Here is a 12500-nt window from a genome sequence, read left to right on the forward strand (position 1 = left end):
TACTTTCTATACACTTCAGGCTGTTTACGTCCTACAGAGGGAATATATAAGAGACACAAAAATAATCAGCACAATTTAATAGTAAAATGGTATATTTGTGGCACAAAACAAATAATTTTTAAGTCAACCAATGGCTCATTTTAAAGGTAGAGTCAGCTATTCTAGAGAACGATTGTTCAAAATCAGTGAATATCTCCTCATGATCTTTTAAATCCATTGTTAATACACAACCTAGGCTCTGTAAAGAGGCATGTCGCTAGCTAGGTTGGGCCCCTTTGTTAACATACCCTTTGTAAAAACATACCAGTTTACAGAGCCTAGTCTGTGTATTAACACTGGATTTTTTTTCAGCGCACACAGAACACCTACAGTTTGTAGATCGTGAGGAGATATAAGGGAATATGAAGAGAGAGGAAAAGAGGGAAGAATTGTTTGCATTTTTGTCTGCAATATAGTGGAGATGCAGGAGCAGCAGGACAAATGCATTAGGTTTGAATGTGTCTGGTTCCTGTGTGTCCCTGCTAGACATAGTCAAAGTGTATTAACGACTGCAAGCAGAATTTACATGGAGGAAAATGGCCGTCATTTAAATAAACCCCAGGCTTTGAATATCTTTCAAAAAAACTGGAAAGACTGGTTGGACTGGTGTGGCCGGTCAAAAGAAAGGAGTGTGTGTGTGTGTGTGTGTGTGAGAGTGAGTGAGTGAGTGAGTGAGTGAGTGAGTGAGTGAGTGATTGAGTGAGTGAGTGATTATGTCTGTATTATGTACCACAACATCCCCTATTTTTTCTCCCTTGTCGTTGTTTAATGTGGTTGTTATTTGTGTGCACATACTTTTTCTGTCTTGTACATTATCACCAAAAAGAAAGAAAGAAAGAAAGAAAGAAAGAAAGAAAGAAAGAAAGAAAGAAAGAAAGAAAGAAAGAAAGAAAGAAAAATAAATGAAAAGGAAAGTAAAACTTAAAAAATATGAAGAAAAAAAAAATTAAAAAAAATTGAAAAAAAATAAGAATAAGTAAATTAAATAAAATTAAATAAAATCGAAAAAAAAAAAAATTATAGCCTATATGAAAAAATAATAACAATAGATATAAAGTTTATGTATGTACCAGTAGCAGGAATCTATGTTTGAGATGCTTGTTGGGCTGGATGCATCCGTACTGCGGCCCCTCGTTGTACAGCGTCCCGGTCGGGTCAAAGAACGGCACGTATCCGTCTCTGCCGGTGCAAAGGTAAACCTTCTCCAGCTGCAGCCTGTACGCTGCGTTCAGGTTCTGGTCCGGGTTCCACAGCACTCTGCCATACAACGTCTGGCCTGAAGGGGGCAGCACAGGCACATTTTTTTTGTATATTTTATTCATACAAATTTTTCAAAACAAAGAGAGACAATCACATACAAAAGACAGTAAACGACAGAACAAAACCCACAAAAACAGACAGCCAGCACTCACTCAATACACAAATCATCAATTCTATGTAAAACAGGTCAGGTAGACTTAAACAGGAATAAAACAATATTTTAATAAAAGAACCTCAGGACCCAGTTTGAGGTCTTTTTTATACTAACAGGTTTAATGCTACGTTTAAATAGTATTTATCATAATTATTAGTATAATAAATAGTTTAGTAAATAGTCAAAAAATGAGTTTATTTGGTACATTTGGACAAATACTAAATCATTTGAATATAATGGAAAAGTCTATTCAAAAAGTGAAACTTTCATATTTTCTAGATACATTACACAAAGTGAAATGTGTCAGTTATTTATTTTGTTTTATATTTGATGATTGCGGCTTAATAAAAAATACAGTACCTCAAATTAAATCTGTAAACAGGCTCGTTGCTATTTATGGTGCATGGCCCATAACAAGCAGTTGTTTACATACCAGTTACCAAAGCCTAGAATGTGTATTTAAATGGAAACGTAGCGGATCATGAGGAGATGTTCACCGATTTTTGAGAACGAGCATTCTCCAGAAATACTGACCTTTTCATGATAAATAACATTTAACATTGTTGTGCTGTGTGGATGCACGTACCCATGGAGAAGGCTCCCTTGTAGTCCATCTCAGCCATAGAGACGTCAGCAGTAGCCGGATCCATCATGAAAACCTTCTCGTTGTTACACAGCTGGAACTCTGTGTTCAGAGAGTAGACCACCGGAACCGGACGGTTGGTCTGTTGGAACGCGATCGGAACCAGGAACCTAAAGGAGAACAATAAGACAGGTTAAAGCCATGTGTTACGTTTGTCATTTAAAAGCCTGATATTCCCAGGAATTATTGTGGAGAAAACAAACAAGCAAGATTTTAAACAACAGTATTTCGCATAACGTTAGGACAGGTTTGGAGGATTTTTATGAACTGGTTTTAACACTAGCGAAAAATTGTGTAAACTTTACCCAAAATATTCAGTTAATTCCAAACTATTTCCAGGTCTGGTAAAAGATTCTTCAAATTCCATAACTATACCAGGAATTTTATGATCGTGGGGACCCTGTACAGGAGTTCTGTCATCACTTTTAAAGTCATCAAGTTACCTTCGTCAAATACTACATTATGCACTTGAATACATCATCTGATTTTCCTTTTACAAAGCCAAAAAGTACTTTGCATGAGCACTCCGTCTAAATAGTTTTGTGATTTTTTGACAGTTTTTTTTATTCATTTCATTTCATTTCATTGTTTAAAGGAGTTCTGTCATAACTTGTGTAGCATTTTTTTTTCTTTCAATATGTATACAGCTCTGGAAAAAATGAAGAGACCACTCCAAATGTTCAGTGTTTCTCGTTTTACTATTTATAGGCATATGTTTGAGTAGAATGAACATTTTGGATTTATTCTACAAACTACTGACAACATTTCTACCAAATTCCCCCAAAACATATTCTCATTAAAAGCATTTCTATTAATGTAATAATGTAGAGATGAAGATTTAAGAAAAATCTGTATATATATTTTTCTCAATTGTACAATAGTACATTTATAGCCTTTTGATTTCTGATTTTTTTTTAATATATATATTTTCTTCAATATGTACAGCAGTACTTTTAAAGCCTTTATTAAAGATGTGCGTACTTCTCTGGCGCGTGTGCGGTGCAGGACAGAGGCTTGTCTCCCGGGTCGATCCAGGGCTGAGTCGGCTGCACGGTGCACGGGATCAGAAACACTGTGTACTCCCCAGAATAGTCTTTTCTGTTAAGAGGAGAAAAGACATAGCAAACGGGGTTATCTGTCTGTCTGTATATCCGTCTATATATCTGCCTGTCTGTCTGTCTGCCTGTCTGTCTGTATATCTGTCTGTCTATATATCTATCTATCATCATCAAGAATGTGGGTAAGTACTGAAATTTGCAAATCTATCTATCTATCTATCTATCTATCTATCTATCTATCTATCTATCTATCTATCTATCTATCTATCTATCTATCTATCTATCTATCTATCTATCTATCTATCTATCTATCTATCTATCTATCTATCTATCTATCTATCTATCTATCTATCCATCCATCCATCCATCCATCCATCCATCCATCCATCCATCCATCCATCCACCCACCCACACATCCATCCCTCCCTCCCTCCCTCCATCCCTCCATCAATCCATCCATCCCTCCCTCCCTCCCTCCATCCATCCCTCCATCCATCCATCCCTCCCTCCATCCATCTATCTATCCATCCCTCCCTCCCTCCCTCCATCCATCCACTGACCTGCTATAGGAGCTGGTCGCCCTCCACAGTTGATATGGAGAGTCGAATGTCTGCGCGCTCCAGAGCAGCGTGATGTCAAACTCTATTCCTCCCAGGTGATCGGGGGCCATGAGGTGGGACTGGTGCCCCGGCAGGGTGTGGTGCTCTGGGACAAACTGGCCTGTGGGACAGAAAGAGAAGAGGGAGAGAGATTAAACATTTATGAACTTACTTTTTAGCCAATGGAGGCGTCTAAGGGTGTAAGGGCAGAGGGGGTCATACTGTATGGAACGTGAAGTCCACTGAGGCAAATGACTATTTGTGATATTGGGCTATACAAATAAAACTGATTTTACTTTTTCTTTTTTTGATGGTATCAAAATATCAGTACATTTTACAGCTCAACATGATGGAATGTTTGTTTACCTTTAATGTTTATAAGTTGGCCTCTTTTGTTTCTAAAGCCTGGATGAAACGTCGGGATGGTTTATATCGTTAATGTTAGTATTGTTTAGCATCTATTTTTGGTTTTTGGTCTGTCTGTGTTTCATAATGGTGTCTTGTAAGCCCTTGTGGGTTGGGCATGCTAATGCATGACACAATAATAAAATATTAAAATCAAAGTAAACATAATTTATAATTTATAATATGCACATTTGCATATCAAATCAGACTGGCCAAGTTTCATGATTGTATCTATAAGTTAACATGTTTACCATATTCACCTTAAGGGTTTCTTATAGTCATATACATAACATTCATAACATAGTCGATAACTTGAAAATTACTTAAACCTAAATGTTGAACTTTTTTAAAACATTTCGGAAACCTGTCAATGTCCCGCATTGTATCCATAAAAGTGACAGCATAACAGTATAATTGTACAATAATATCAATAAGGTCTTGGTGGAAATAGTGAACCATAATTCTGTATTTAAGCTCATTGAGTATGTGGTGAACCGAACCTCTGAACTTGGCGTGTGTCTTGAACTCGATGACCAGTCGTCCGTCTTCTCTGATGTAGATTCTGATGATCTGAAGTCTGGCTGAGAGAACGCTGTCTGTCTGGATACCTGAAACACGCACAACACAACAGCCACAGAGGTCAGGGGTCAGATAAGGGTCAAAGCTGTCTGTCTGTCTGTCTGTCTGTCTGTCTGTCTGTCTGTCTGTCTGTCTGTCTGTCTGTCTGTCTGTCTGTCTGTCTGTCTGTCTGTCTGTCTGTCTGTCTGTCTATCTATCTATCTGTCTGTCTGTCTGTCTGTCTGTCTGTCTGTCTGTCTGTCTGTATAGTGACCTGACAAATAAAGATGGTATGTTTGAACACTGGGTGGCACATTGTTAGCCTACAAGAGGTGAAATAGGTGAGCTCAACAGCACAGGTGGATTGTATTGGGCTAGATGAGAACACAGTTTTTGAACATGTTGTGTAGCCTGCGACTTTTGAATGGCAAAAGACGGTACTGTAGGTATGTAGATCAAGAAGCAGTGCATATTGTGAGACTTGTGCTTTATGTTATGGTTTGCTCATAAAGATACACAAAGTTGATCCGGTGTCTGCTGTGTTAAATAATAATAATGCTATTTAAATTTGCTTTTTTCTTTGACTTGACATCACAGGTAAAAACTGATGAAGCATAATTAATAAATGAATTAAAATAACGGATGCCCATTCAAATAAGTTATAAGTTCATAAATATGTATGCAAATGGGAAACTCATAAAAAGCATAGGTAATAAAAAAATTTGAAAAAATTATTAATAAAATATAAAAAATTATGAATAAATAAAAGCCCACTAAAAGCCGTGCTGACCTAAGAAAATGAATTAAAATAAAATTTAAAAATAAATAAAAATAATGAATAAATAAACCCCCATTCAAATCAGCCCATACCTGTCCTCCATAGCACCGTATCATAGAAGAAGCTGAACTCCATCTCAGTGTGGTGCTCCAGTGAGGCCCAGCCGCGCGGAGCCGTGACGTAGATATAGGACACATAGAGAGGCACCTGCACCGTCAGGAAGGACTGGGCAGAGTCACGCACCTGAGACAACAACAACAGATTACAGGTTAACATTTAATTTGGCAGTGAATTTAATTGCATGTGACCATAGGCTGTAGACTTATATTGTAAATGTACCCCCTGATTTTGTTGTCCCTGCCATTGCCGATAATAATAAAATATAAAATAAATATAAAACCTTTATTGCATTATACAATTTACAACAATATTTAAAATTAGCCTCACCTGTATAAAAAAATACAGGCATATACGTATATTCAACATTTCCTGAAATACAACAATTTTATGGCCCCTTGACTCCCATACATACCTGGAAATCGGCGGTGACGGAGCCCCCACAGACGTCAATGAGCTCTGTCATGTCATAATAAGCATCAAAGGTCCAGATGCAGCTCTTGAGGTTGAGGTGTTTGTAGAGCTGAATGCTTTTGGCCTCGCGCACGTTTGGGTTGAACTGATACGGACGGTCGTAACCGGGGCCCAGGGAGATGCTGTCATAGGACACGTCGTCAAGGAAACCCGTCTCTGTGGAAAGATAGCAACAGAGTTTCCATTAGCTCAACATTTTTACATTTAAACAGATAAAGGAAATGGATGAAAGTTTAAGACTAATTGTATTGTATTGCACATATTAAACAACATTGCAGGTCACTAAAGTATATAAACTATATTTTTGCCCAATCTGAATTCCCAGAAAATATTTCTCCATAAAATAGAGTTAACTCTAGGTTACAGTGTGTATACAGTACAGCCTACTATGTTAACTGTGTTTTGTGATTATGGGCAATAAAACACTAGAGTGTAAGCTAAAAAAGGAAAAAATAGGGTTGGGGTTAGGCAATTAGATAGGATTAGGGTAAGGGGCTAGGGAATGCAATATGTCAATGAAAGTGTAGCCGTACAAATGTGCGTTTGTGTGTCTGTCTGTCTGTCTTTCTGTGTGCGGTGTGTGTGTGTGTGTGTCTGTCTGTCTGTCTATCCGTCTGTCTATGCATGTGTATTTTAGACTAACCAGAGACCCCCTGTAGGTCTTGCAGAGTGACCAGGTTGGAGCAGACGTGTTGCTGTCTGTAGATGGATTCAGAGAGCAGGAAGTGCAGGTTGTGCAGAGGCATGGTGGAGACCAGAGGAAGCATGCCGTCCTGGTGGGGGATCTGCACCGAGATGTGAATCCTACACACGGGACAGATACAGGATGAAAAGACAATAGATTAACAAGCAGTGCACAAAATTTTGGTCAAGAACACTTATATTTAAAAAAATCCACCATCTTCCCATCCCCTCGAACCTTTTAGAGTGAACGAATACCATAAAAAAAAGTGGCTAATCAAAAAAATATTATTCCAATATTTTGAGATAATGGATTCTAAACCCTCATGCTAAGGCTGAGCTCTAAATGCTAACCACGTGCAATTAGACTTAGAAAGCTTATATACAATATCTATATAAGGACAGACACAGAAGGAAAATACAATACATTAACACTATTTAACTTTGGGTATATACAAGTGAACATTTTGTGAGGTACATTCTCTGAACTGAATAAACAAACTTTCCTCACAGGGAAAAATGTGATCCCTAGAACACTGTTTGAAGTTAGAAAGCTTCCTGAAAAGTTACTGTTTCACTGTTGTTGTTGTTGTTTGCAGTAGCAGGGCCCACAGTTTGGTTTACAAACATATTCTAGTCTTAACGTTTGGTTTCAGGTCTCTCAACATTAAAATAATGATAATTTATGATGATAGAATTATTCAATACTAAGAATAACATGTAGAGAAAATATGTTTTGTAAACTAACTGCAGGCTCTGTGAATGTAAACAAATCCCCCTCCTCTGAAACTACACAGTGCACCTTTAAACCTGCAGTGTGTAGAATTTTGTGTTTTATTTCCTAGCAAATTTTGTAGAAAGTAATTATAATATCCATAAGTACATTTAATTTAGTGCATAATAGCTGAACATTTTTTTTTAATTATTATTTTTTCCTTAGAAAGGGTCTCATATATGTCCATATTTCTGCATATTTTGGACCAAGGCCTAGTGCCGCCATCTTGAAAGTGTCATAGTTGGAATGTCATCAGGTGCATTGTTTAAAATTTAGAATTGTTCTTGTCCTTGAAGGCCACTGTAGCTTCTGTTATTATTCGAAAGAGGTGGGGTTACCCAGGGAGTGTTGCATTCTAGAACTTTGTAGAACTTTCTTGATGATGTCATATTACACACTGCACCTTTAACTTTTGTTGTATAAAGGCTAAGCAATATGAAAATAAAAACACAATATATAAGATCATTAAAATCCCCCCTCACCGGTTGGGATGCTCCTTGTGCTTGACGTCGAGGTATTTGAGCGTTGCTATGAAGGACTGTGCCTGGAACCCTCTGGCTGTTCCCGTGGTGACAGGTGTGTGACAGATGGATCCGTCCGTGCCGATGGTTGCTATGTTACTCCTCAGAGGCGTTCCTAGGTGACCGGCCTTGTCCCGCGCCTGAGCAACGCAACGCACGTGGAAACGACGACTGAAATAGATACTGTCCAAGACCTGAAAGAGAGAGAGATTTGGATTATTAGTTTTCAAAATTTTGCTTTTCTTTAGATTAATTGGACATCTATCTACAAGAGAGAGAGATTTTTTGTTATATTACAGGAACATACAAATAAAGTGCAGTTTTTGCATGTCTCTTCTTTTGTAGTTGAATAAATTATCTTTTAAAAAAAACCTGTTCAAAAGAAGAGAGAGAGAGAGAGAGATAGAGAGAGAGAGGTGAGAGAGAGAGAAGGAGAGAGAGAGATAGAGAGGTGAGAGGGAGAGAGAGAGAGATAGAGAGAGAGAGGGAGAGATATAGAGATAGAGATAGAGAGGGAGAAAGAGAGAGAGAGAGTAAGTTTAGTCAAGTATCTTTATTTGTAAGGTGCATCAAAATTCGTTCTTCGATTATCCCCTCTCAAGTTCCCACACTCCAGAGGGAAGTCAGAGCGCAGGGTCAGCCATAGTACAGCGCCCCTGGAGCAGTTTGGGGTTATGTGTCTTGCTCAAGGACACAATGGTGGAGATGGCTCTAACCACTACACCACAAACTCACCATATTGTTGACCCCTGTGTAGGGCGTTGTGTCTGTGACCGTTTCAAAAGGTGATCGCGCTCCGTTGGTGTCAGTGGGGGCCGCTACCTCCCAGGAGAAGTGCACCTAGAAAACAATAGAATAAAATATCTTTATTCAAGGTTCAAGGTTAATATTAGTGTCCCAAGAGGGCAAATTGGTTCACAGCGAGGAGTGGCCAACAACACACAACAGTACAATACAATAGCGGACACAAAACATCACAACTCACCTTTTTTCACAGGCTTTTACGTTTTAATGAATTGTTTTGTGTCATTGCTGTAAGTGTTTTTTTAATGTGTGCTGTTATATTTTAATTTATGTATTTTATGTAAAGCACTTTGGTGAATTTAGGTTCTTATAAGGTGCTATATAAATAAAAGTGACCTTGACCTTGACAACATGTACACAGGCCTGGGCACAAGGTCATAAAATCATAACATAAAATCATAAAGTTATTGTCATTGTAACAAGTACAACACAATTAAGTCCAGTCCTGGTTTAGTGCAAAAACATCTTGTTGAGGTGGTACGTACCTGTGTCTGGTTGATGCCGGCCTCTTCACAGCGGTCTTTGGTTACAGAGTATTTGGGATAGTGGGGGTCGCAGGGGGTCACACACACCAGAGGGTAGCCCGGAGAGGGGGTCTTCTTACTGCCCTCTTTAGTCACTTCCTCCACGTGATCGTAGTCCGCTAGAGAGACCACCTAAAGGGGGGAAGGAGTGGGGGCAACATATTTAACATTGATGGATTTTACTGACCAAAATCAAACTACTTGAAGAAACAACCATCATAGCAAAATGTGAATGTATTTCTTATTAAAACATTATAATTTATGTAGTTAAAGATGGTAAGAGGAACTTTTAAGTATTTCCGAAACAAGTTTATTTTTCCTCTGATGATCATAAATTACATGTAACAGCAAACGAGACCAACAGCGCTAAGTGTGTGTGTGTGTGTGTGTGTGTGTGTGTGTGTGTGTGTGTGTGTGTGTGTGTGTGTGTTGTGTTCTTACAATAGGTGTTGCGGGGAGGATGAGGCTTCCGGAAGCTTCCTGGTCTAGAATGGTTACTGTTGCCGTGGTGATCTCCCCCAGCACCGCCTCCACTGGGTCGTCGGGGCCGAGGACCAATGAAAAGGACTCGTGCCATTCTCTGTCCTCATTGGATAGAATCTCAACCTTAAACAGGATGTGGTCCATTCCTGCAAATAAGCAAAGACAGATGTTTGAGGCATTTTTAACTATCTTTCTATAAAGAAAATCGGGATGTTTGCGGCCTATTTAATGGAACTTCTAAAGCACTTACATCAACTAAACTTTCTGTAATTATTCTCAGCACTTTTCTGAAGGTTATTACAGAAGGATTTGTTCATATGTTGTTCATTGTCTGATTTAAGGATATTTATTTTTAGATGATTTAGTATTTTTAAAGTACTTCCACTTAATAACATCAGTTGTCTGCCAAGTCAAACCAGCAAGATTTCAAATTAGCATTTGAATTTTTTATTAGTCCAACAAAAACACACACACACACACACCCACACACACACACACACACACACACACACACGCACTCACGCACACACACACACACACACACACACACACACAGACACACACACACACACACACACACACACACACACACACACACACACACACACACACACACACCCACACACACACAGACACACACACACACACACACACACACACTGACCCGGGGTGAACTTCAGCACTCTGCTCTTGGGGTTGTAGTCGACTCCAGACTGGGCCGACCCGTCCCGCGTGCTGCAACGGATCTTTGATGTCCGGTCCAGGTCTCCATGGCGATTCACCTTAGCAACACAAAACAATGAAACTTTATTAGTATAGCACAATTCATACACATAGGCCATTCAAAGTGCTTTACAGGGGCATGAAATACATCAAGATTAGACATTAAGAATAGAGATAATAAGAACAAAGACAATACATGAAGATTAGACATTGCATTTAAAAGATAATAAAAACAAAGAACTAATACTGCCAGACAAATTGGCAGAAACATTGTCTTTCTCGTGCACCGATCGCGGTTTAACAAGAACACAACAATCACACAACAAAGTGAACAGTTGATTAATAATAATAATTTACCTTAATGTTCAGGACCTCTACGCCATCGGGACCGGGAGGCTCCCTCACCTGGTAGGACGCCTGCTCAAACTCTATGGTGGGGGCTGGAGGGAGGGGAAAAATGTATTAGTATTATATCAATAAATGTATTATTATTATATCATTATTAAAGGGCTCAGTGCCGCACTCCGGTGGGCACTGATGGTATGGTGCTTTAGTGAGTCAATTGTACATTCTTTGGAAGACGATGAAAAAAAAACAGACACAGAGGCAACTCAAAGTGCTTAACATGGGCATAAAATACATCATGACATTACAACATCAGAAACCTGCATTTAATAGTAAAAACAGAGAAAATACATAATTATTAAAGGGTTCAGTGCTGCCCTCCGGTGGGCACTGATGGTATGGTGGGTTAGTGGGTCACTTGGACTTTCTCTGTGCTGTGTCGACTCCAGAATCTCTGAGTTTGTCATTTATCATAATTTTATTCATAAAACAAATGCAATAATACTACACAAATCTACTAATTGAAATGGGCTTGTAATTATATAGGGCAGAGGTTGCTGCCCAATTAAATTATTTTTGATCTATCTACATTACATACAATATGTGACTTATGTAGTAACTGAACCTCTTCTCACCGTCTTCATCATTGGTGATGGTGATGGTCACTATGTCGCTGGCTCCGATCATGGCTCCGCTCCAGTGGTCTCCCAGAGGAGTGCCCAGATGAACCTGGAACTCTTCCTCCGGCTCAAACACAGAGTCGTCGTTTATGTGAACAGAGCAGTTTTTAACCTGAAGAATAAATGAGCAAAACAAAAGATTTAAGTGGACGGGTAACGAAACAAACAGGAGTATGGTGAGACACAGCAGTTTCTAAAGCACTTAAAGGTGCAGTGTGTAATATGACATCATCAAGAAAGTTCTACAAAGTTCTAGAATGCAACGCTCCCTGGGTAACCCCAACCCTTTCGAATAATAACAGAAGCTACAGCGAACTCCTCCTCTGGCTCAAAGACCGAGTCGTCGTTTATGTGAACAGAGCAGTTTTTAACCTGGAGAATAAATGAGCAAAACAAAAATAAACATTTAAATAGGCAGGGTAAGATACAAACAGGATTATGGTGAGACGGCAGACGAAAAAGATATATTTTTCTAAATACTGGTAAATTTTAAGATTGTTTTAGTCTATTTTGCCTCCATTACATGCCTTCTTTCATAGAAGGAAAAATAAAATGTCTAATGTGTACATTTAGATGTTATTTAACCTTGTCTGTTTGCGTCTGTATATTCTTTCCTATACAACCATCTTAAAACGGCCATTTTCTCAACATTAGTTTTGTTCAATACTCTGAACACGAAATCTTAAATTCTTAAGCACTTACATCAACTTAACGTTCCACAATCGTTCTTAGCACAATTCTGAGGCACTTCATGAAAAGTAGAATCATCGTGACTGTTAATTGCTGAGGAAGTTCAAGTTAACAGCCATTACCAGGAATTTAAAGTCAGCACGGAAGACTTCCTCCAACTGTCTGGAATTACAGTGAACTTGCCTTAAC

General features: G+C 38.8%; 1 protein-coding gene across 1 annotated transcript in view; it reads right to left on the reverse strand.

Moving 5' to 3' along the window:
- fras1 (Fraser extracellular matrix complex subunit 1) overlaps nt 1-12500 on the reverse strand; it is a gene marked incomplete at its 3' end in the record, with an annotated part of 305792 nt that overhangs the window by 1417 nt on the left and 291875 nt on the right. The window contains exons 59-73 of the mRNA XM_080036137.1: nt 11577-11733; nt 10954-11036; nt 10538-10655; nt 9832-10019; nt 9352-9522; nt 8798-8902; nt 8024-8256; nt 6729-6889; nt 6027-6241; nt 5587-5737; nt 4654-4766; nt 3715-3869; nt 3078-3194; nt 2040-2206; nt 1110-1315 (exon numbers count right to left, since the gene is read on the reverse strand). Coding sequence (XP_079892263.1) covers nt 1110-1315; nt 2040-2206; nt 3078-3194; nt 3715-3869; nt 4654-4766; nt 5587-5737; nt 6027-6241; nt 6729-6889; nt 8024-8256; nt 8798-8902; nt 9352-9522; nt 9832-10019; nt 10538-10655; nt 10954-11036; nt 11577-11733 — 2340 coding nt within the window. The remainder of the gene's footprint in view (nt 1-1109; nt 1316-2039; nt 2207-3077; nt 3195-3714; nt 3870-4653; nt 4767-5586; nt 5738-6026; nt 6242-6728; nt 6890-8023; nt 8257-8797; nt 8903-9351; nt 9523-9831; nt 10020-10537; nt 10656-10953; nt 11037-11576; nt 11734-12500) is intronic.

Source organism: Ammodytes marinus, assembly GCF_949987685.1.
Source record: "Ammodytes marinus genome assembly, chromosome: 2".
Lineage (NCBI taxonomy): Eukaryota > Metazoa > Chordata > Actinopteri > Uranoscopiformes > Ammodytidae > Ammodytes > Ammodytes marinus.